This window comes from Enoplosus armatus, chromosome 7, assembly GCF_043641665.1.
Source record: "Enoplosus armatus isolate fEnoArm2 chromosome 7, fEnoArm2.hap1, whole genome shotgun sequence".
NCBI classification, from domain to species: domain Eukaryota; kingdom Metazoa; phylum Chordata; class Actinopteri; order Centrarchiformes; family Enoplosidae; genus Enoplosus; species Enoplosus armatus.
The window spans coordinates 2,253,597-2,279,294 of NC_092186.1; the positions used below are offsets into that span (position 1 = coordinate 2,253,597).

The following is a 25,698-nucleotide window of genomic DNA, read 5'->3' on the forward strand; positions in this document are numbered from 1 at the left end:
GTTTCTCTGGATCATCTTATAGGGTTGTGGTTTTGACACCACATTTCGCTCAACAAATCAGGTCTGCTGCTGGTGTCAGTGATGTTCACGTTTTATATTTGGTGTCTGACATCACTGCTGAGCCCGTCAGGTCCAGATAGGGCTGAGAAATACACTAATATTTATCACTTACGGTGATGTGGAGAGTTTTCTTAATATTGTGAATTGTAATGGATGATTTTAGGGCTGCAACTTTATATTTTTCTTTCAACTATTTTTTTCTTTTTTTCAGTTAGTGAAAAAGTTGTGAAAAATGTCCCAGAGCTGACAGTGATGCCTTTAAGTTGCTTGTTTTGTCCAAACAAAAGGTCAAAAAAAACAAAAAGGGATACCATTTGATAATACAACAACTGCACATTTCAGAGGAACAGAGAATGCCTCACATTTTTGCTTGATGACTTAAGTGATTAATAAATGATCAAAACTGTTGATTAACTTTCTGTTGCTCGCTAACTTTTAGCACTATGTGATTTTTAATTGAACAACTAAAAGTAATAACTACATTTTTCTCCGAATGTTTCTGAAAGTGACAGTACCTGTTTGACTTGTCAGGGCCGCACAATTGACTGTATAATAACTGTGATCCTGACTTTTTCTTCCACTATTAATGAAACTTTATCTGCTGTGATAATGACACATCACGTTTGGAGCGCCTTTTCTGTTCATTTAACATGTTTGCATCTTTTCAAAGATGGATGTGTAGTAGTGGATGCCAAGTGATGAGTATGAACAGCTACATACTGCTATGTGCAAACCTAAAATATTTACTTTAATGTAGCTGTGCCACTGACAACCAAAACAAAGGCCTTATACAAATGTGCCATCTCTCACAGAGGTCTGGTCCTGAGACAAGTGTGACGGGACAACAGGAGTTAACACAGCTGAAGCACTTTCAGTGTGAGAAACTGAAAGTGTAGGAGAAATTGACTGTAAAAGCTCAGTCCACTTCACATAGCTCTATACATCCTCATTTTCATAAAAAGACAGAGAGAGAGAGAGAGAGAGAGAGAGAGAGAGAGAGATGGGAAATGGGAGGAAAAAGCTAAAGTGGACAGAACATCTTTATCCCACACCAAGTTAACAATTTTCCACTTGATTTAAGGAATGCTGGGATGTCTCTGGGGCCTATTAGAGAGCTCTCTGCTGGGCTAAAACCAGGAGGAGTCAGCACATTTACCAAGAGACTGAGAGAATGAGCAAAAGAAGCAAGAACGAGAGAGAGAGAGAGAGAGAGAGAGAGAGAGAGAGAGATGGAAAAGACAGAAAAAAGGAGATATCACATGCATTTACATCTTGGGCATTAAGCCCACACTCTTGTCTAGAGCGACTCACAGTGAGTAGAACAGAACAATAAATGAGCTCAGGCTGCTGGAGCGTTACCATAGGGAGGGTAATATTAAGAAAATAAAAGTTCACACTGTCACTCGGTCTTGGGTCGTGTTCAGACTGACATTAGCACTGCATCAAAATAATGCAGCGTCCTCGTTTATTTCATTTAGACTACTGTGTTGATGCAGCGGGAGGGGGCACAGATCCTTTGAAAAGATGCAACATTGTCCGGAAACGTTTGCTGCAATGTGGAACGCACTATAATGGCCAATCAAGTACATTCCAGGTAAAATACTCTGCAACATGAACGGCCAACTGTTTACCTCGCGATGGTCCGGGCGGAGGAGAGCCACTGGAGGGGAACAGGTCAAGCCACCAAGAGGCTTGCTAATTACAAAACACTGTGAGCAACATATGGCTTTCTTCAACAACGTATGTGACGTTGTGGCAAGCAGAACTGATTTTTGTCTATATCTGTAATCATACGAAAGAGGGATCCCAAAACTACAACACTGATCTTCTCCTCTATGAACGTGAATCCACAGCAGGCACGACTTAACTTCCCGGCACATCACGGCATCGCTTTTTAGTTGTCATGTTCATTTATTTTGCACCAAATGTATCATTTGATCCCTCCCTGTTTTGCATCGCTGGTCAATCACACGTCACCAGTGTGAGTATACAACAGAAAAGTGCAGAGTTTTAGAGTTCAGAGAGAAAAAGTTAACACAGTTCATCTTTTCAGATGTTCAAACATGCAGACAAAGACCGGCTGGTCTGTCGCCTCGTGCCCTCTTTGAACTTTAACACAACAATGTATGAAGCTAACTCTCTGCCAACGTGCACATACTCTATGTTTTGCATCTGCATGACATGAGTAACTAGTAGTTATATGCATGTGTGCATGTGCAAAGAGACAAACAATGAAAACCAGCCGACCATTTCCATAACACTGAAAATATATCGCACTATAAAGCTTTGCTTTGCACTGGTTGTTGTTGCGGACGAAGAAAAGGCAGAGGTGAAGAATAAAGAGTGTGAAATCACAGATTCATTAGGCTAAACAGCCGATCAGTCAGCTCTCTGTTACAGACTTTGAACATGCTGAATCAGCTGATAACAGCCGATAAGAGAAGACTAAAACCCGGTTCAGCCAAACCGGCAGAAACCATGGATGACAGTTGGCCATAGACGCTCAACGACTGTCGGCTTAACGTGTCGGGAACCTGGGAGAAAGTGGACCTGATGCCGTAATGAAAAAAAGGGAAATAAAAAAAAAAAAAAAGCTAAAATTGATGCTGAGGAGAAAAGAAACGAAGAGGGACAATTAGGAAGGCACAGACAGAGCCTGCGAGGTGGAGGGTGAGCGTGAGACAAAGCCAGAATGAGGGAGGATGGTGGCAAGTCTGCGAGGAGGAGGAGGAGGAGGAGGAGGATGGAGGCGAGGAGCAGACTTAACCCCTGAGCTGCTGGTTTGTCTGCCTGCCTGGCCCATAGTGCCATCCTCAGCAGTTTTCCCATCTATAATTACTGCCTGCTATCCATCATAGAGCCACCAGAGCCTCACAGCGCGGCGCTCCATAAACACACACACACAAACACACAGGGGGAAAATCACAGACCTAAGCACTTCAGCTAATAGAATAAATATTAATATCCCTTTTGTTTTCTATATCCTCATTTCCCCATGCACTATTTAAATGAGGTCTGACAGTGTGAAAAAGCATCTGTTTCACACTCGACGCTCAAAAACAAGCAGAGACAGGAGGAGAGGGGGAGAGGGGGAGACAATAGGAGGTAAAAACACAGGAGGGGAGGAGTGGAGGATGTTTTTGAGGTGGACTTGGGGACAGTGTGTGTGGGGGGGGACTCGGGTGTCTCCAGTCATGGGTAGGTGGCTCTCTGTTACCCATCCGGCCCACAATGTGTCACTCAGACACTACAGTTATGCCATTATGGACCACCACCCCCTGCAGCTGTTCCTGCCTGTGTGTCACTGTGTGTGTGTGTGCAGGGGGGATTGATTACCAAACTACTTGTTTACCTAAGCCTCAGTTTAACTTCAGTGGAACTGTATACATGTTGTACAATATAATTATACTCCAAATGAAGAACACAGCTTAGAGACTTTCACAATCAAGTAACGGCATCACAGCAGTGCTAAATCGAGATCTAGTGAGATCAAACCAACATGAAGTCAAAAAATAGTGCAGGTAGATCAAAACAGTGACATCTTTTGTTTCAATTGGGGGGGGGGGGGCACCTCACTGTATTTGGTGCTTTGTCATTCATTGTAACGTCAATGCTGGTAAACACACACTTTATTGTACTTCCGGTGTTTTGTTGGGTTTGGTGGTGGGTTTTTGCTCTGGTCATGTGTTTGTTCTTGTGTTCGTGTTGTTTGCGTTGGGTTCATTCAGAATAGTCATAAGGAGTCTCCGACATACAGACACACAGTGAAGCACTGCCTCAGACCGAATGTCTTCGGTGTGTTTGTGTGGTACCTTCTCTCCCTCAGGACAGTAGCCTTTGACAAAGTCCTCACACACTTCAGCTTTGCGGGACACGTAGACATGACTGTAGGGACAGTCACTGTTGTTACAGATTCCCTTCAGGAAGTAGGAACACACCGGCATCTAGAGAGGGAGTCAGACAAAAATATGTAATCTGAACCAGAGAAATTGTTCATAGTACTCGACAAAGAGGTATTCTATCACAAATGTACAAATTCTACAAAATGAAATCAGAATCAGAATATAGACCAACAGGAATTTATGTGAATTATACTTGAACTTCCTTTTGTTATGTGAAAATATAATTATTCATCTGAGTTGTGTTGGAGGGGCTACTTTTCTCATATATTCTGGGACTACCCAAGACTCCCAGATTATTGGCAAAATGTCCCAAAAGAGATTGAATTGATCTGGGGTATCAATCCGACTCGAGAAATGGTTAGGATGGTTAATGTCATGGAGAAGATGACAGTGTCGCTGTTTTGTTTTCCTTATGTTCTCCACCAAGATCATCTCCCCGTGACAACACAGAGAGAGGAGGGCTGATGAGGGAACGGGATTACATGAGATTATTATTACTATGCGCTCTCAGACCACACCATCGCCATGCACAGTTCAGGCGCGTCCCGTGTGCCAAGCAATCTGTCACACTGAGCAGCTAAATGACCTTAATTGCAGTTGAAAGCGGCAGAGTGAGAGTGAATGTGTGTCTTGACAGCATGTGAGCGGGTATGTGCAGAGAGATCCGCTGTTTGGTGCACGTGGGGAGTCTGGTGGAGGCCGGTCTAAATATACCTCTAAGGGGGTTCGGTGGAGAAAGATGGGGGGGCGGAGTGTGAGAGGGACTCCTCCTTGTTGGGATGGGATCAGTTCTACCTAATTAACCGCTACAGAAATATTTATCCAGGCCGCAGCTCGTCCAGCTCTCATGATGTGTTTATGTGCTCTGGATGTGTGCACAGACTGGGCCAGTGGTGGAGGGAGGAGGAAGAAGGGGGTGGTGTTCCTGGGTGTAGGGTGGTAATGCCAGGGGAGCAGGCTTGGGGGTCTGGTTTCGAGGTATTTGTGGTAGTGGGGGGACAGGAGGGTGAGGTGCAGGACTCAAGATGGGGCCTTGCCTGGATTAGGTTCGGAGGGCTGCTGGGTACATAGCCCTGCACCCCCCTCAAATCAACCCCACTTCTCCCCAAGACCCCCATAAAGTCCTGTTCAAGAGGTCCACATGAAATAAGAGTGGGAGTATCCTGAGGGACGGGCCAAAGGTTGGGGGGGGGGGGCTGTTAGAGAGGTGGCATTACAAACAGACAGCTGGGCTCTCAGCACTTACAGGCAGCAGTGTGACAACCAACACAGGTGCAGGGCATTGTGTGTGTGTGTGTGTGTGTGTGTGTGTGTGTGTGTGTGAGGGTGAGGCAAGGCACCTGTTCTAGGGTTGTTTGTCTCAAGGAAAAAAAAAAACTTTCCCTTTTTGAGTGGCTACACTTTCCCCTAGATGGGCAAGAGCACACACACACACACACACACACACACACACACACACACACACACACACACACACAAACACACACACACACACACACGTGTATAGAGCTCCCAGGTGACACAATGTGATACGAGAGTCGAAACGACAAGTCTGGACTAATACGTCCAAATTCTCAATTTCAATTTGGAGGCCCAGTTTGTTTCAAGCTACATGGAGGAACAACGTCCTCGGATCTGAGAAGTCGTTGAGGAGGTGGAGTGACACGGACTCCGCATCAATAAAAATAAATCACATTATCATTTATAGCAATATGTTTGTTTCCACATTGTTTTATACCACTGCATGTAATTGCTGTTTTACGCTGACTTACTTTTGATATATTTGTCCTGTTTGATTAGTGTAAAACCAGTTAAAGGTACTGGGTTGTTGGCTGACTGGTTGGTTGAACTTGTGGTTACATTGGTTGTTGTAGATATTTCAGTTTATAGACATTTATTAGTTCAGAGATCCATACAGTCTGTAATTCAATAAACTGGTTTACTGTCCAGTCCTATTCAGACTTTGGTTTGCTGGAGTCGAGTTTGGGCCGTTTGATAACTCAATATTATAAAACCTTCAGCAGAATCATGAATAAATAATATTCACTGAAAAAAAGCAAAAGTTAAAATGATGGTTTCAAGAAAATTGTGATTAAAAGCAACAAAATGAGCTGTTTTTTGTTTTGTTTGAGTTTTGTCAGACTGAACGCACAACAGGAATACAGTTCATTGAACTGACTCACACTTGGCAAACATATATCACACTGTGAAGTATTTGTGTTTATATTTTTAGAGCTTGATTAACCTGGAAATTATTTTCTACAGTCAATTTATTGATAAATGCTCAAGTTGACGTATTGAAAATTTGTTGTTTCAGAAGTTGGAACTAGCAGTCAACATTTAATCATTTAGCAGAATTATTTTTGACATTGACATTTTAAATGATCTGTCCATTGACTAAATATCGTGATATTAACGTCAGTCATATCACCTAGTCCTATACTGACACCTGTGCTAAGCTCACATATTGTTTTATTCAGCGGTGAACACTGACACAGATGCACACATTCACATGGAAGGAGGTGATGAGGGAGGAGAAAGCAAGAAACACACCCAGATTCATCCTGCAGGTCTGTAAATGGAACAGGTGACTAAGTTCTAACCTTCAGGCTGCTCGTTTACCGGTAAGCCCCTCCCCTGTACCCCCCGTTGGGTAAAGTCTTCCTCACTCCTTCCCGTGTCATGGAAACAGGAGCCGTGCCAGAACGCAAATACGATCCACGGTGACTGTACCCAATAGTGTGTCATCGTACACTGAGGCCAACCCTGGCCTTTGCAATGAAAACCCATAAAACACTACGTTGTCCAAAATCTAGGTCGTGTGTGGCTCTCTTACCTTCTCCTTTGCCACCTTATGGGAGAATGGGCAGGTCCCGTCTGCCTGCTTGCACGTCCCTCGCAGAAACCTGCACATAAACAACGGAAACGAGCCTGAGAAGCCAATAGAGCTGCTGCTTCTGGAAGTGTTTTTGCCCATTGTGTCATTTGAAAGTTTTCTTTTAATGATATCCTCAACAGAGAAACACAGCAGTCTTATGTATAATGTAACTGTAGGCTTCTGTTATGATGTTTATCCCTCAGCTTGGTATGGTTAACACCTCGGTTGCTGAATTTATACACAATGGATTCAAACTGGTTTAAACTGTGTAATCTCGCAGTTTTGACTTGACGTTAACAGCAGCCGCATCATCATTTTAAACCTGATCGGATGTTTTGTTCATTTCTATGCATTTATTGAAAAGCAACCGTTGAGAGGTGGCAGGTCATCAGGGGGGGGAGGGAGATGGGGAATGACCAGCCTGAACCTTGACAAAATGGGACTTTCTTGTGCGTTTATGTTACCTGGTGCAGACGGCAACCTTGTCTGGGTCGTGGATGTAGGGACAGCTGTTGCCGCGGTTACACTTGCCGAAGCGGTTGTAGTACATGCAGTACTGTTTCTGCTGCTTCTTCTGACGAGCGTGTCTGATTATGGCGAGGCTCCGCTGGACTGCACGGCTTGTTTCACAAAACACAGACAAACCACAGGAATCCACGGATCAATAATAAACAGCTCGTGGAGACTAAAGAGGACAACTTGAAAGCCGGGATTACAGTTTCAACTCTCACTTCTGTGTGGAGCTTTGGGTAAATGTATCCACCATATGCTAATTTTAATTTTAAAAGATTACTCCTGGCTTTACAGTCCTCAGTTGACAGTGATGAAAGGCAGTTAATAATGGGGGAGGGCGAGGGGAGGATCAAATGACAAAGTCTTGGCTAGATTTGATTTCATGATAGTGCAGTTGTATGAAGGGAGCTAGCAGGATGAGATGAAGCAGGTCGGTGGTGTGAAAAGCTTACCTGGCTAAATGACGAGTACTGGAGGGTCGGTGGAAAGCAGGAATCATGGATGAGAACTGGGCGCTGCTGGAAGACCTTCCTAAATGTGGAGAAAAGGGACACATGAACAATTGAAATGAAGTTTAAAGGCATTCTGTGTTCAGTTTTCTGTTGAATCTAGCAAACAATACCCACAGTACTTCAGCACAAATGGGTTTGCGCACTGGGTTTGTTGTTTTTGTCCCACAGATGCAGCAAAATTATTTTTTACAAAATAAGAAACCTGCTACCTCATGTAAATGTCCAGATTCAATAAAGAATGGTGGAGGATTTCATAAAATTCCATACTCAGTGTTTGCTTTTATATTGATTAATATTTCACATCTTCATATAAATATTTCATATGTTGTACTTGATTTGGGTTATTGACATTACAAATAGATAATAGACAAGTTTAATATGATTATGTTATTGGAGTGGCACTATTTCACCATGACTTGTTGAATCATGTAGATTCCTAATAAGTGTTTAATTTTGATTCATGACATTTCTATATAAAAACACCACCACATAAACAGAAATTCGAATACATGTGTTTCTTGTGCTGATAAGTGTGCAAGAAGTAACCACTTTCTCTATGAAAGCACAACTACGAGAACACACTCCTCATGTGCAGACTGCAAATAATGATTTGGGAGAGGAGATGGAAGTACAGAGTGAAGTATATGAAGTATAATCAAGCATATAAACAGCTTTACTAGTGTTTTTCACTAGTACCAATATGATACAACGTCCTGGAGCAAGTTCTACAATGATCTGACTCCTCCTAACTGACTTATGTTGTGAAATGTTACCACAATATTACAAGCAATTACTTTTACATGGTGAAGAAGGCATGGATACATATTTGAAAGGAGAGTAGAGGTTAGGTTAGTCTTTATTTTGATTTATTCACCATTTTTTCAAATGTAGTCATCTTACACGTCCTGATGGTGTTATTAAGTTATCAAGTAAGTCTTATCTAAAATAGAACATTAATACTTTTATAACTATTCACTTCAGATATGATGGACTGAACTGAAGCTGTCTGAGTGAATGTTTGTGCAGCCAGATGCAATAACAACCTGATACGTGCCTGGTTATTTATACTGTGGTGGTTTGACACATTGCTGCCAAAGCCAAACGTGACGTCCATCTCTGTCTGAGAGCATCATAAACACTATGTACCCAATGCACTCCACAAACACTGGAGGGAAATGTAGTGGTAGTGGAGAAGAGGACAAGGAGGCAAAGAGGTTGTGGTTAAAGATGGCAGTTGATCTTATTCAGACCTCTCATTTTGAAACTTTTTTGGCTGTGAAGGCTCTCATCAAGTGTGAGCGCTCTGGTGTGATTTAAGCAGAGCAGAATTACAGGCTGGTGGCTCCAGACCAAGAACAAATGTGTAGCTCGCAGGGGAAAGATGTGAAATCACAACTCCTGCTTGGAAGACACCTGTGGTGTGTTTCTGGCGGATGCAGGAATGTGTGTGTTGAGATGCCGGTCACGAGTTGAACAGAGTGGAGCTCTTCAATTTCACCTGCAGGTGTAGTTGCTACAGAATGTGTACAACAGAGAAGTGTGAAGGAGGTAGAAGCAGATCCGGGCTTTAATCTGCAGCGTCCAGTTCTCCAGACCCTCCCCCTCGCTGCTCTGACAGATGACAACTTTATTATTTCAGATGGCAAATCCAGCCAGCTCCCGTAAGTCTATTAGAGAGCATGTGGACAGAGCTGCAGCCACAAACATGAATAAACAATCCTTTATCACAGACTCACTGCCATGTACTCGCAGTGTAGGGCCATGTCCTGAATAGGGCAGGGTATCGAACCGCAGTACATTTTTGGTACCGCTGAAATGTGTCTGTAGCGCTGACTATAGAGTCCTAAGTATCAAATGCTCGTATTATATGACTGGTCGGATTCTTATTTCTCGACAGTTCCTGATTTAGATGCCGTGTTTTATCTTGTCAAAATCCTTGTACAGCAGCTTGTGTGTAACCATCATTTAAGTAGTTCTGTGACTTTTGTTAAATGAAACAAGGATTGATTTTATTTTATTTTGAATCAGTGGGAATTTTTTTCAGTTTGTGTGTTGGCCTGGTCCAGTTATAATACACTGCCAGAAAGGAGAGACGATGTGACACTTTACATAATGCATTTATTGCTCATTACTTCTTTCAAAAGGCAGAGCTCCGACAGTAAACAGCCACTGGTTGTGAGCACAGCTGCTGTCCTGCCTGGCTGTGCTGACTGAAGTCGTAGCTGTGGATCTGTCTATTTCTTGGACTATAGCTGTATTTGTGGTTGAATCTACGATGCTATGGATATGGCTTCGCTAGCTGTACTGTGGCTACTCTTTACTGCCCCTATTAACATTAGCCAAGAAAGCATTGTTAAGCCACACAAGATTTGAACCCGCAGTGCTTCTATCAGATATGACCGATGTGATACCAAACACCCAGCAGGAGTTCAGGAATACAGTTGCTTCAATACGACGCTCACTACTTCTACTTCTTTATTATAATATAACTCAGGCTTTCTTTATGCATCAGAGTGAATGCAAAAGTATTGCAAGAGAACAATGTAAATACTTATCAAGTTTTCTCTTGATAAGTATTTACATTGTCATTTTTTCATGTCCACACCTTCACTGTGAATTACCACTGTGCTGTAATTGTCATCTTTGATTGAGAAAAAAATAGATGTACTGCCACAAGTCAACCGCGGAACTGCACAAAATCTGCACAGCATGTTGTCAGAGTTGTCAAAGACCATTAAAGTGACGGACAGAGTACCTGTTCGGTTGATGGACATGTTGGACGCCACGGTGCGGGACAGCTTATTGGCTGACACCCGGTACAGGGAACCACGAATCCAACACATGCCGCTTCCTCTCCAGTGCTGAGAGGATGACGGGTGTCTGTCGTGGGGAGCTCGCAGGCGGCTCTGAAGGAAACTCCTAAGAGGAGGAGGGACGGAGGGAAAAAATAAAAACGCAGAGACAGACAGATGAAATAAGGGATAAGAAAACATCTTGAACTTTAAGTTATACATTCACTTAAAGAATAATTCCAGTTTATTACAACTTGAATGATTGTAATTGTCCGTTAAGCTCAGTTTACAAACTGTTAAATATTCAGTCATGCCATTCTTTGAGCTGGAATGATATTATCTGCTCATCCCTCCCTCAGTTCCATCCCTCTTTTGCCTGTCTTCCCTCAAGCTCTTCCACTATATCTCCCCTCCTCACGTTTCCCATCCTCTAGTCTCCCCTCCTCCCTCCCTTCCTCCCTCTCTCTCTCCCTCCCATGTCACAGCACTCTGTTAAATTGCTCCTCTAATGGAAAGGACGGCAGTGTGGAAATGGAGAGAATTGAAAAGAGGAGAGGAGGAAATCAATGAGATAATAGGCAGGGCAGGGGGCCAGGGCAGCGAGGTTGGCCCCTACACTGGAGCGTAGAGACCACACACACACACACACTGTTTCACAACACACTCCTTCTACAGTATGTACAGTACACACAATCACAGGCCTCGACACACACATGCTCACCATTCAGAAGTCACTCAGTCGACTTGTGTATGTGCGAGCCCGGAGCGTGTATGGGGCTGCTGGTGGGGCGGTGCAGGGGTTATGGCGATAAATTGCGCTGTCCTGTCACTTCTATTTGGGGCGGATTGGGGCTGGTGTGCAGGGTGCCGCTGGAGGTAATTTGCTGCCGTATTTCAGATGGGCTGGAAATGGGTTTAGAGCGAGAGTTCATGCCTCCCATTACAGAGAAAAGAGAGGGTTACCCCGAATGCACGCCGCGCACAAAACAACTGACACGGACGCTTAACACGCTGCAGCCGGAGGAGAGCTGCTGCACTGCTGCAAATAAGAAAAAAAACGGAGCAAATATCAGCCATCAGCTGCGTTCATGTACGCGGCCTATTTGACTGCACGCCATAACTCAGCAGCACAGACACTCAGTTTCACTGATACAAGATCAGTGGCTGCCCTACACAGGGCAACTGCAGCCAGGGGAGCTGTAATGGAGGCTAATGTTGGAGCGCTGACTGCCACCCAGGGAGGCTTAAACAAGGACCGGGCGGCCCGGGGAGCCACAATGGAGGTTAATGGGGATATGACATGAACAGTTAACACAGACGGCAGTTAACCCTGACACAGGGCTGCAGTCAGGGGGGGTGACCGAGGGTGTAACACTGCGTTATGTTTTCTCACTGGGTTTGTATGTTTGAGTCCGAACCTCAGAGTAGTTGTCTACTTTCACATATTTCTGTTTACTACGGTTTCAATTTGTGGTATATTTACATATTTTCCTGACCAAAATGCAGCTGTTTTTATATAATTGTTTGATATTTGCCATGAAATATACCTCTGTGAAGGAACACGTAAGGTAAGATCACAGAGGATTGCAACGGAGTCAATACAAACACCTGCCAAATCTCAACAACGTGTTGTGCAGCACTGCACATCAAACAAGACTGGTTAATCCAACGTCATGTTCTCCACCTCCATGCAGATGGAGAAGCATGTTCCAGCCGGTACAATCTCAGATGTCATCTGCTATTGTCTGACTACAATTTTAATTAATTTTAATACAATTAAAGACGGCATTTCGGCCAATGTGTTCCACCTCTTTTGCTCTCCACACGGACCGTTTACCTGCATGCAACCAAAGCCCGCTCAAAGATGATTGGTCAATACTACCCGGACTACAAACAGAACACTTCCCATACCAAAACCCTGTCCCTTGCCTACAGATTGTGCATTCACAGTGATTGTATGTATTTTCGGTCAGCGTGTGCTGCAAGCCTCATTTGTGCATAAAGGAAGTTCTCAGACTTCTGTGCGACTGGACATACAGTGCATAATGTGAATGAGTTTCACCCTCAGGCCGAACACCATTAGTGAAAACCTTTGCAATAATGTAATCTGCTCCTGCAGTGAGAGAGGAAGGAAGAACAGAAGCAAACAGTGGAAACAACATACGAATCAAACCATCAAGTAAGTAATAACATCGAGTAGCTGTTTTTCCTCTCTGTCTCCAGACTCCCCTTGACCTGTTCCCAGTGATGCCCTTGACCTCCAGAGGATATCCGTTATCAGAGACCCTCCAGGCTCAGTGGATGCACAAATCCTCTCTTGCTGGACAACCAAGTTGTTTCAGGGGGGAGCCCTTTCAATGTTGAACGCTGCACAGATACTGTACACCACTGCCTTTCTTTCTCCTACAAGGCCTGAGGGACACATCCAAACACATCCAAATCACACTGCTGATCTATCCACAGCTGCACTAATCAATATTTTCTATATTATTTTCTATTAATGGCTTAAACGACAACACGTAATGCAATAAGAGCTGATGGAGACGAAACCACAGCTAAAATCAGAGAGAACATATTGAACATGTTCGCATGAACAAATGGTGATAATATCTCAGAGGTGTTTGTTTTTCAGGTTGTTTAGAGTTTTTGACCCCCCCCCCCGAAAAAAGAGAGAAATTGTGAAAATGGGCCGTACAGCAAAGAATATAAACTGAAATTTAGAGTCAAGTAAAATGTACAGGGCAGTCCAAACAACACACATAGTCTGGAGTGCAGAGCCACAAAAAATGTGTCACTGTCTAAAAGTTTTCTGTATTTCTTAATTCTTTATTTTCTAGCAGGACAAACAGAAAAGTAACATTAAATACAATAAAATCAAATGTGCGGTCAGTTCAATTTCTGATTGATCGATTACTCAACTAATTGTTTCAGCCCTGAAGTACAATCTCTGCACATTTATTAAGTTGTGTTGTAAAAGGTCACAGTAAAAGAACATTAACTCCCCAAAAAGAAAGGTACAAATATGTCGAGAAAAGGAAGCAATGAAGGAGGGGGGCAAGGGCATGCACACACTCCCCTGTGACTAGTCTTCACGTCCGTGTGTGTGTGTGTGTGTATACAGGCAGGTGTGTGTATGTGCCCTGCTCTGACCATGCGATGCACAGATAAAGGAGCGCGCGATTCAGCACTAACGCTGCTGTTGATGAATGATCCAACTTTTGTTTTAGTGACAGGGAAGAATTTGGAGGGTCGCACGGCTGCTCAGAATAATGCTGCCCTTGTCTATTTGTCTGCAACCCAAGCATTAGTAAGCTCATATTGGGAAACAGTTACCCTTGAAACAGAGCGCAGCAAAAACAGTCATCTGGCTAATTCCAACAGTAAGGACTGCTGCTCTCCTTTAGGCACTTAAAGGAAACCAAAGCAGTGTCATTACGCATCACGATCCCATCAAATCCAACTTAAAGGGAGCCGACTGTAATGGACAAAATCCTCTTTTAGGGTAGAAAGTAACATTAAGAAGCATCCCAGAGAGCATTTGTGTAGAATACAGTGTGAACAGCAGCAGGAGAAGATCATAACACACGACTGTAGGTGACGGGGAGATGACTAATGTGATAAGTAATGAGTAAATGAATGAATTGGGGTATGAAAGGCAATGAATGGGGGAGTGAATGCGGGAAAAGAAGGACAGAAGTGAAGAAGAGGGAGCGCTGCTTCACTTTATTGCCCAGTCTCTTACATCCTGTACTGATCGATACTGAAGCACTAAAGGAGATGAGCGCCTGGACCGAGTGTGTGTGTGTGTGTGTGTGTGTGTGTGTGTGTGTGCCTATGTGTGTGTAGATGTATACACTCAGGAACAGAATTCTTATTTGGTTCCCGCCGTATTAGAGGCGATGCCAAAAATAAGTTGAAAAAAAAGGATGCAAGTAGAAGCCAAGAAATAAGGACAAGAATTAGAGGATTCTTTCTCTAAATATGTTTACATTTATTTGAATACAAAACGATTAAATAGAAAGAAAGAAAACAAAAAGAAAGAACAGCAACAGAGCAAACGCATGGATATAGAAAATGAAAGAAGGGACAGCGGAGAGAAGAATGGGGAGGGTGTGAGAGAGATGAAGGGAGGTGGGGCTGTAATTTATCCTCCAGTGTGCATGCTTTACGGCTTTCTTAATTCAACTCCTGCTACTATTAATGGAGTTAATGTTGAGATTATATCTATTTTCCGGTGACGGGGGTTGAAATACTGCAGCCATTTCCCCCGCCCCTTCAAACTGCCGCCCAGCACTAAATCACCCGCCACGCTCGTTATGGCTGAAAACAGGTAACAGCATGGCATGCTGGGTAGGGAAACCTGACTTCCTGCGGGCCTGGCAGCAGGAAATGTCTGAGACTAGCTGGTTGACAGTGATGTTTCAGTAAGTGTGGTGTGAAAACATACAACTGATTTCATTTTCCTCCTAAGTGTTAGATTGATTTGATCGATCTTTATCGCCGTCTTTACATTTTTGTTTAACGTTTGAATTGTCTCTGTGTTCAAAAGGTGCTAAACACATGAAGTTGCCTTTCCTAATCAGACAGGTCCTGACTACAGACTGGTGTGAATGTCAGAGTAGACAATGTTTGGGCCCTGTGTGCTCTTTTTGCTCTGGGCACTGAGTTTGATCTGTAGTGGAAGAGGAGTTTTGGGTTAGTACTCCATGGAGGTCACTATCAAACACTGGTCTCTTCAATAGTTCCAAAACAAAGAAAATAACTGATGCAACATAACATCTCTGTCGATTTCTATAGTATATATAAAAGAAAAAAGACTGCCTCACAACGCCTACAAATGTTTCAAATCTTTGTCATATTTGTACTCAGGTCTATAATAAGTATCATCTCTGCTTGGAGGTAGAAGTATACTTCAATATCATCATATTTTGAATTTTAGTGGAATCGATGACATGATCATATAGTGTTATTATTCCAATAACTTTAGTCCAAATGAAGGATTAGTTAAAACAAATAAATTAGTTAAGGTTCATGTAAAAGAACAGCTTGATTTTTACTCAACTTTAAAACATACATTTACCTTAGAGTCCTACATTAAACATTATAATAATGTAATTTAGAATCCATACAGGCTGCCTGGCTTAAAGACATTGGGAACCTCTGAACCACATTGCAAAGCTGGGTCTGATTTTTCTTTTTAGATGCATTGCCCTATGAGAGGGGTTCAGCTATGAGCAGGCACAGAGATAAGAGCAATAAGAGCAGAGAACATATGAGGACAGGGATCAGTGGGTCTGATAGGCCAAAGATGAAGAGCAGCACTCAGTAGTTAAGAGCAGAGAATATGAGCTCATGCTCCACTCAATAGCTTCAAACTGATAAAAGTGGAGGTCTTTGGAGTTAAACAGATAGATAAGCATGAGAAAGGAGTGCAATGGCGAATGAGGGTGAGGGTGGGGGGTGATCCACTATCTCTGGGGACCCAACCTGTCCCCCTCCCTCCCTATCTCCTTCCTCACTTCTACACACTTGGTGATATTTCACAAGATGTCACGGGGCTCAAATTGAAAATCCCTTGATGAATCAATATTTACTGCAGCAGCTAAATGAATAGTAATAAGTCACCAGAGGCTGAGTCCAGCTACAGTCCTGGCCCCCCTGTCTCACCAAATCTGGATTACACAAATGAACCCCCCCATCACCAACACATATACGCAAAACACAAATGCACATAAGCACAAAAAAGCATGAATTATGAGGGGACACCCACACATACCCAACCAAAAAACACCTTAAAGAGTAAGTTCACGCAAATTACAAGAAGATATTTTGCGCTCAACACTGCAGATAGTTTCATTATTTTATGCTCAGGTTTTGTGAAACCTGCCTCCGAGATTTTTGATGACACTGCAATTTCATGGGATTGCGTGGAATCCAGTTTGTGTCGCTCAGAAGAGCAACGGGAATCTTTGGGAATCTCAGGATTCCATTTCATTTAGATTTTTGGGGGGTCATGATTTCATTAGGAGTTGATTATCTTGATTCTTGATTAAATAAATAGAGAAGGGGCACCGTTTTCAGGCTCTTACTCCAGTGCATGGTGTGCCAAACCATGCAATCCTGTTTCAAGTCCACTACATACAATATGAAGCATTAGTGGCAGTTAAGCTAACTGGTCTTGATGATCACTGTCCGACCGAACACAAGAAAGGAGAGAGGAAGGAGAGGGAGGTCTGTGAAAGAACTTCTGGAGAGACACACTACAGATATTTCTGAGTTTTCAGGTGTTATTGTGTTATTTTTCAATGCTTTAAGAAGCACAAACAACATAGAATTGACCATCATTGTACAGGAGCGGCAACACACGTTTCAGAGGTGGTGATCTCAGAACTCAGAACATAAACTGACCCCCCCACTGACACCACACCAATTGTAAATTCAATGACAACGAAAGGAGGATTTCCAGTGATTACCTCATTACATCGTTCACTGTTAATATTTTATATCAAAATATTCACATTACTCATTTTCCACAACTTTGAAAACGATCAATTGTTTTAAGTTTAAGTGCCAAACGTTCACTGGTTCCAGCTTCTCGAATATGGAGATTTATATTATAAATAGAATATCTTTGAGGTTTGGGGCGGTTGGTTGAATAAACAAAATCAATTTGAATATGTCACCTTGAGGTGTAGCATCCTGCTATAAAGATTTTTCAATTTACAGACAACTGATTGCTAGAAAAACAACAATCAACTGATTTATTGATAATGAAATTACTCATTAGTCGCTCCTGTATGAGCATAATGATACATAGAATAGACAGAGGCGCATTTACGCCACTTTCAACCCTGTGTACTGTGGTGTGTGTGCGAGTGAGAGGCAGTCTAGTCATCTCACAGTCAGTTTCCGGGAAGAGCATCTTGTTAATTCTCTACACATTAGCAGATCATCAAAACCAGCCACAGCAACCTGTTCAGAGCTTTCACAATCACAGCATGCAACCACTGCAGGGAAAGAAGCTCAACACCACTTGGTCAATAATCATCATCGTAGTGTGTCTTTATTGTAGTGATAAAGCCGTGAATAAGGCATTCATTTCATGTCCGTCACCCAATAACCACCCCTATTATAGTTGATCAGTTTCATATAATTTATAGATAAAGTGAAATTATTTGGATTTTCAACTATTTGTCAGACAAAACCAGCAGTTTGAAGATTTGTGATGAATATTTCACTATTTTATAACAATTTAAAGAGTGAATTTGTCAAAAACAAAACAAAACAATTTAGAGATTAACCACAAATGAAATGAATCATTAGTTGCAGCCCTGCTTCAGATACTGCGTGTGTGTGTGTGTGTGTGTGTGTGTGTGTGTAGATAAGTCACTCAGTGGTGGATTCAACCTCAGGTGAGAAAGTGAGAATGATAGAGAAATGAGTGCTGAGACAGAGGGGATGAAAGTTAGATGAATGAGGGGAGGGGGAAGAAGAAGAGATGGGAGTTGTATTGACATTAAGAAACAGACCCACCCACCCTTCCCCTCTCTCTGTGTCTGTCCTGGGTGAGAAGCTTTCCCTGCTGGTGTAAATTAATGTGAGGAGCACAGTGGTGTAAATGGTTTATTCTCTGGGTTATCTACTGTGTAAAAATGAGCCCCATAAATTTCCGACCTCTTCCACTCATGCTGCACATGACGGTGACATAAAAGACAGGGCGCTGCTCTGCACTAAAGGATGTTAGCCATCGAGACGCATTAAAGCCAGACCTGCAGGAGGCGTGCGTGTATTTGTCTTTGGTAACGTGGATTACCTGGCAGACTGGATCCTCTTCGCTCTCCAAGAGAGGGCGGGGTTGTAGTGGAGGGTGTGCGCGGTGCTGGTGCCCGGGCGGGTCACCATCTTGTAGCGCGTCCTGAACACCCGCTGAGAGGCGGGGCTACGGTGGGAGGAGGAGGCGGGACCTGAGGACAGCAAAGCTGACTGATCAGTATGTAAATCTGCAAATGAAAATCTGATGACACACAGAAGCAATAGTTAAACATCCAAATGCACATATACACATCATTTTGAAGGCATAAAAGTGTGCATACACACAGACACACACAAGTTTGTCTGAGGACTCTGGCAGGTGTGCTCTTTAATAAGCTTCACATATAAAAATGAGAGGGAATAACAAAGGCAGAATTTTTATGAGCCTAATAAATCATATCCTCTGTCTCTTTCCTCACTGCCTTCATCCCTCCTGCCTGGTCTCCCTCCCTCCCTCCTTCTCACTTTAAGTCTCATTCGTTATATCATTTTACAGATTCATCAGAGAAGGGGCGTAAGACTAGAGAGATCGGAATAGAAAAAAAAAGAGGACTAAGTGTTTTTATTTATTTATTTATTTGGCTGTGTATCCATCATGTTGTTTTATGATGGCCTATGCTGGCTGACGGACTCGCACAAAGAACGGAATTTGCATTGTGGGTCGTCCAAGTCCCTGTTCACATCAGTTTAACAAGATCAAAGACTACATGGGCCAGGAGCCTCTCTACTGAGGTCGGAGCTGTAGGAGCAGTGCGAGTATTTGTAGAGGTTTGTGGCAAATACAACTCTTAAAGAAACAGTGAAATAAAAAATATGATTCCCAAGTTCTAATCTGCATTAACTGGTCAGTCATCTCTTGGTTTATGCCAAGTATGTCTTCTCTTTCTATTTTATATCAAAATCCCTCTTTTCTTCTCCTGTACAACGTTACGGCTAGCTGACTCTTCCCTTCATATATAACTGCACTTGACTGTTAGCTAGCAGAGCAGTAGCATAGCAGGTGTGTCCTCCACTTTTCTTACTGTGCACATTATATCAAATAACTTTTAATAACAACAAGCCCTTCTCTCAAATGAGTCCTGCCAGAATAGTTTGGCTACTCTCTGGGTTTGATTGCAACCTGTCTGACCCGACATCCTCTCATCCTTTATAGGGCCCCCATGTTTCCAGATCTCAGCAATTCCCTTGGTGTGTACAATATTAACATTGCCAATAGACATAGTGGCCAAACTGACATGAGTAACGTCCGAGATGTAGTAAACCGGAAATGTCTTTATCATCAAGCTTTCTCACGCGTGGATTAAAAGCTTTGTGGCTGCACGGTACTTCATGAAGGTTATACCTTCCACTACTGTGGCCTGAAAAGCAAGATGTAATGCAACATGAATTAGTTGCTCACCGTATTCATTTAAATTATTCCACCTAAAAAAAAGATGTCATCATCTGCACTTCCTCTTCCCCTTCTACCAATCATTCACTGTGGTGGTGAGTGACAGCACTCTGTCTTCCCAATGAGTAAAAGAGACAGAGTGAAGAGAGGTGTGAAGGAGGGATAACAAATGAGTTTATGCACCCGGTGAGGAGCTCATTTCCTATCACCTCTTTCACAAGTCTTTAATTGCCTATTGTCAGGATTGTTGCCGTTTTAATTAGCGTCCAATAACAAACCGTGACCACGAGGGCCACGGTGACAAACAATAAAATGATTCGATTTCCACTTCTACACATTTCAGCTTCTCTCTCCACTCCTCCCCCTCACTCTTCCTCCCCCCGGGCGCTGGTTTCATTTGTCAGCCGGGATGCAGCTCTGGATCAGCCGGAGAATTCATCTCAGACAAACATTTACTGTTGAACAAATCACTGCGAGCTGGGGGGCTGCCGAAATACTGACTGTATGTTTAGGACACACACACACACACATAGAAACACACACTGTGCCTTGCACATGTACGTATAAAGGTTCTATATAGGGTTGTAATTCTATGTTATAGCATTCTGATTGGCTGGCAGCCGTCTGTTTAATACTCCGTTAGCAGATCATAACTTTCACTAAAACTGACGACAAACAAACTGAACAATGGATTATGATTGGATGGATCCTGATAGGCGTTAATAATGGGGGGGAATGTTTGCCTTCGCCCTAATTCACCTAATCTTGTGTTATCCCTTACTGATCATTTACTCATGATGTGATCACATTGTGTAATTGTTTACAAAATGTTTGTGTTGTACAAATGAAAGCGTACTGGGTCTGATTTCTGATTTTGAACATTTTACTGGCCACTTTACTAGCTGGGACCTGGGAACACAACGTAACACAAGCGGTCAGACGATCAGATGAGTTTTAAACAATCCCCCAGGTTAACTCAATTTATTTGGAAGAGTGAAAGAAGGCAAATGGTAAAATTTCTGCCCGATCTTGAAACATCCATCACAGTTTACAGGATGTCACCCTGCTTCAACTTTGACCTGAGTTATTGTGCACTCGAAGGTTTCTTGTGCAATGAGGGTATATTACCAACATTTCATGTGCACTCACTTTCTATTATACTTTCAAATAAAATGTTTTATATGATCTGGCTAAACGGTTTCTTTAAAGCCTGTCTGATCGTCTTACTGCTCATGTTTCTTATCCTGTTTGAGATCCTTTTAGCGTTTATTACCACGTTCCCAGGTCTCAGCAATTACTTTAGTGAGTACAATGTTTTAAGAAATGAGAGCCAAAACTATGAAAATAAAACCACTTTGTGATAAACTGGAGTTCTCCTTTAATGACCAATAGTTATTTCAAAAATAATATAGTTATTAATATAGTGATACTGATTTCAACCATATCACTAGTTCTGAGGGTGAGAAAGGTGTGCGTTATGAAACAGAGAGCTAGAGAGGAATAAAGAGAGACAGCGCAAGAGAGAGCACATGGGTGGAGGTGGGGAGGGGTTTGTACAGGATTAGTTGCCTGGCTTGTAGTCACTTTTTCTCCCACAATCCATCGGTATTGCAGTCAGAGCTATTTGGGAGTCCTGGCAGATGACAAATAGGGCTTGTCAAAGGTGCTGCCACGATTCCCACCCTGCAGCCTCGTACACCCCCCCCCCCCCAGCGTCCCTGAACTGCACCTCAATCTGCCTCTGAACCCTCGTTCCTACATCATGACACCCGCTGTGTCCATCACGATGTCACACAGCTGTTCCACCTTGGCTACTGTTTAATGACATCTATAGTGAGCTGTACTGTTGGTGTGTATCCCTCAGTGTGTGTGTGTGTGTGTGTGTGTGCGTGTGTGTGTGTCAGCAGGGATGGATGGACGGTGTTGCTCTGATTGTAAACCACTGCAGGTTGTGCTGGTTGAGTGGCTCTGGGAGCAATGGGGTCTCAATCTTCCACTATAGGACCATGACCAATGAGCATGTGAACACACACACTCACACATAAACACACACACTTACTCACACATATACACCTGGGGTCTCAATCTTCCCCTAATAGACCTTTGACAGTGGCCTGCCTTACAATGTGGGGGGAGCGAGCAAAGTGGCGCCCTGTGCTGTGAAGACACCGTTTGCAGACGCATGCAGCTCGCACGGCGTCCATCCATCTCTCGCTGACTCGCTGCTGTGAATCCACAGATAATCTACTCTAGTCGCCTCACACTGCACACCTCGCTCCCCCTGCAAGTAGCCTTCCAGCCACAGAGTCACATTAAAGGGTTGGTTCAACACATTTTCTCATCCTAGTGGAATCTATCCAAACAGATAGTTACGGCTTTATTGGCTCAGGTTTTGAGATATCTCTTTCTGAGATTTGTGTCTCCACCCGAATATAATAGGGGTGAGAGGAATTTGCTTGTGATGCTCACACATATGGCGTGCACCACTCCGATCTGCCGGATCAATATCAGCACCTGATGAAGCAAATGATCATTTTTCATTATTGATAAATCAGCAGATTGTTTTCTCAATTAATCGTTTCATAAAATTCCCGTCGCTGTTTCTCAAAGACTCACTTTACTATTGTGGAAATTGGGAAACGAGCAAACGTTGATATGATTTAGATAATTTGGATAAACTGTTGTGTTTGTTTGCAACCTGTCTGATGGTCTCGCTGCTTGTGTTTCTTCCTCATTGGTCTTTTGTGATGTTGAAGTGAGGTGATGTTGCAATATCCCCAGATCTCAGCGATTACTTTGTAGAATATAATGTTACCAGAGCTGTTAAAAATGATGGCCAACGCTACAAAAATAAGACCATGTTGTAATAAACCGTAATTATCCTCTAAATGCAATTTTTCCAAATGAAATTTTATTCACCTCAATTGTGAAAGGATGGAGGCAGAAATCTGTGCAAATAAAACCATCTGCATGGCTAGAGACCAGTCAATGTACCGGGTGAACCAAACCTTCAAAATAAATCAAAGGTTATTCTTGTCCTCGTTTATCCTTTCCGTGATACAGGTCTGATCCTCTTCTCTTAGTCCAACTGAGGAATCCACTCAAAACTCGTGACAAATCACTAATGTAGATGCTGCTTTATCAACATAAAGTGGCAGATGTACCATCACATAAGTGGATCTGGGAGTGTTGAACGAGTCACATCCCTAAGATGACTGAGCCTCGTCTGAGCAGCGCGGACTAGACTTTGAGTAAACTTGTCTGCTACTTCAACGCTTTGATACTGTACTCTATCTCTCTATCCTCAGCCCTCTGACTGGGGCTACTGACAGGCCACTGCACCCCACCACCCCTCCTCCATCCTCTTAGGAATCCTCCCAGTGATCCCCCTTCCATACCTGACGGCTAATTCCAGGCAACAGCGGCCTCCGTCTGCCCCCTCCCTGGGACGAACTGATGGATAATTAATCTTATTATTGACAGTGCCTGTTCCCCCTGCCATCCCATGTTCCCGTCCCCTGGGGCTCATCGTCTGACTCCCACTGCTCCAGCGCTCTTACAGAAGACAGCAGCGACATGCTAACATCAGACTTAACAAGGGAGTTACCACAATCTAATAACCCGCTGTAAGCCAGCGAGGTTATGATAATACGATCTCTGCGTGTCTGACAACCAGTGATACTTTCTGACAGACTACCCAGAGATGTCAACAGAGTTTGATGCCCCACCCTGTCAACAGAGAACTGCGTTCCACGGTCTTAAAAATACTGCCTCCTGTAACTCATCTGAGTATATCACGTACTCCTAGAATACGTCTAGAATATGAGCTTTGCAGGAGATGCTGATGTGAACGAGTTTAACATCGAGTTTTAGGAAAATGAAGGAGAACGGAGGCGATCATAAAACCTTCATACACTTCCATATAACACCCCTCAATGCTAGAGCAATCTCTGTCTGTAAAGTCTCATAGTGCACCTTGTTCTTCCAAAATGACAGAAGAGGTCATTGGGTTCACTGCTGCAGGATGCAGATCCATTTATAATTCCTGCCCTGCTGTCGGGGTCCAGATGTGTGTTTGATGTGTCATGTAGTGGCTTGATAGATATGCAACTGATGTATTCTGTATATGGTCAGAGTAACATTGCTAGGAAATAGCTCGGGTCCAAGTTTAGTCCCCGTTAGCTGCTGACATTTAACACTGCAATAGGAAATAAAAATATTTTAACATTTGTCGACATTTATATCAGACGATTTTAGCTCATCAGATATTTTGGTTTCGATATCCATGTTGGTTGAAAGATATGTATGAGGTAGTTAAGAAAGACTACAATATTATACGGCAAATATATAGTTATTCGATATTTAAAACTCAAACACTGATATTGGTTCGGGCCTCAAAAAGCCAGTGGCAATGTGAAATGTCCTATACACTGCACGGTGTCTTCACAACAAGTGCCATCCATGCATCCGTGCAAAAATGATGATTAGTGTTCTTTAAGTTGGAGTGTGTGTTTGATTTCTTTGAATCCTTTAAGTAATTCTCCAGATGACCTTGATTCATTCGTGCAGACTAAAAACAGAACTGCCTTCAGAGAGCCGGTGTTACTGTAAGTGTGATAACAGACAGATGGCTTAACATCAATCAGTTCTGCACTGTGTCACGACCAAATTAACACTTGCCTGCAAGTTAGACACCAGAGAGTAAACAGTATTATATTTAAGAAAGTATTTCTGCATGATGGACCTGCTACAGTCTTTTAGAGGAGTACTCGGGGCTCCATTAGTGTGTATGTGGATGAAGAGTTGACACGGACTGACAGGCTGATGGCTGTGAGGGGCCACATACTGACACAGGAGGCCCCTGGTGCATGCCATCAGCTGTCAGCCAGTGCGGTGGTGACCACAGAGAGGCGTGTTCAGGGGGAAGAGTGTGCTTTGGGAAGGAGGGTGGTGGTCATAGTATTAATGTGGGGGGAGGGGCGGGGCTACTGGCTTGTGGCCTCGTCCATCATCGCAGTGGAGCCATCAGCTGTAACATATACCAGCTGACCCAGGGAACATCAGGCTGACCCAAGAGGGGGAATTCTTCCACTCAGCCTCACACACAAGCACATGCAAACACAAATGCATGCTGGTAGGTTGTTGCTATGGCCGTGCAATATAGTGTTAATCATTTGTATTGCTTTTTAATCCCACGATTAAAAATACAAAGATCATATAAACACAAACATTTGAATAGTTCGAAACAGCAAGATGCTGTAAGACAAAACAAGAAAGATGATAAAACAACATACCGGTACTTAGAAATAACGGTCTACAAAAATACACAATACATTTTTTTATTAATAATTTGAGCCAGTGTTATTGTTTGAAATTCTTAATACTAGTGCCAATATGATAACTGAGTTTTGAAAAAAAGTAACTACACCTGACCCCGAAAAAAGCCACAAACTCTCATTTTGACTTTTCTCTTGTGTACGTACTGAACAAATGAGACACAACATGCTAACTAGTGGGACTCAGAGATGTTAGTAGTATAAAGCTGTCTAGCTCTTTATGCTAAGCTAAGCTAATCACCTCCTGGCTTTAGCTCCGTACTTAACTCAGGTACATGAGTGGGATAACGATTTTCTCATCTGCCTCCTGGGAAGAAAGTGAAAAGGTGTATTTCCTAAAACATCCAATGTTACTTTAACAATAGAGTCCAACATTCTCAAATGTTAAATGTTTGATTCCCAGCCTTCAGGGGGGTAGATAGGTTTATAAAGGTCTGTAATTTAGCTTAGGGCCACACATAACCATGTTTTAACAATGATGAGATTAGCCAATTTTCTAGACT

General features: G+C 43.0%; 1 protein-coding gene across 1 annotated transcript in view; it reads right to left on the reverse strand.

The window, feature by feature from the left end:
- zc3h3 (zinc finger CCCH-type containing 3) overlaps positions 1-25,698 on the reverse strand; it is a 51,771-nt gene that overhangs the window by 4,821 nt on the left and 21,252 nt on the right. Inside the window, exons 4-9 of the mRNA XM_070909428.1 lie at positions 18,471-18,621; positions 10,621-10,784; positions 7,806-7,884; positions 7,305-7,460; positions 6,799-6,868; positions 3,873-4,004 (exon numbers count right to left, since the gene is read on the reverse strand). Coding sequence (XP_070765529.1) covers positions 3,873-4,004; positions 6,799-6,868; positions 7,305-7,460; positions 7,806-7,884; positions 10,621-10,784; positions 18,471-18,621 — 752 coding nt within the window. The remainder of the gene's footprint in view (positions 1-3,872; positions 4,005-6,798; positions 6,869-7,304; positions 7,461-7,805; positions 7,885-10,620; positions 10,785-18,470; positions 18,622-25,698) is intronic.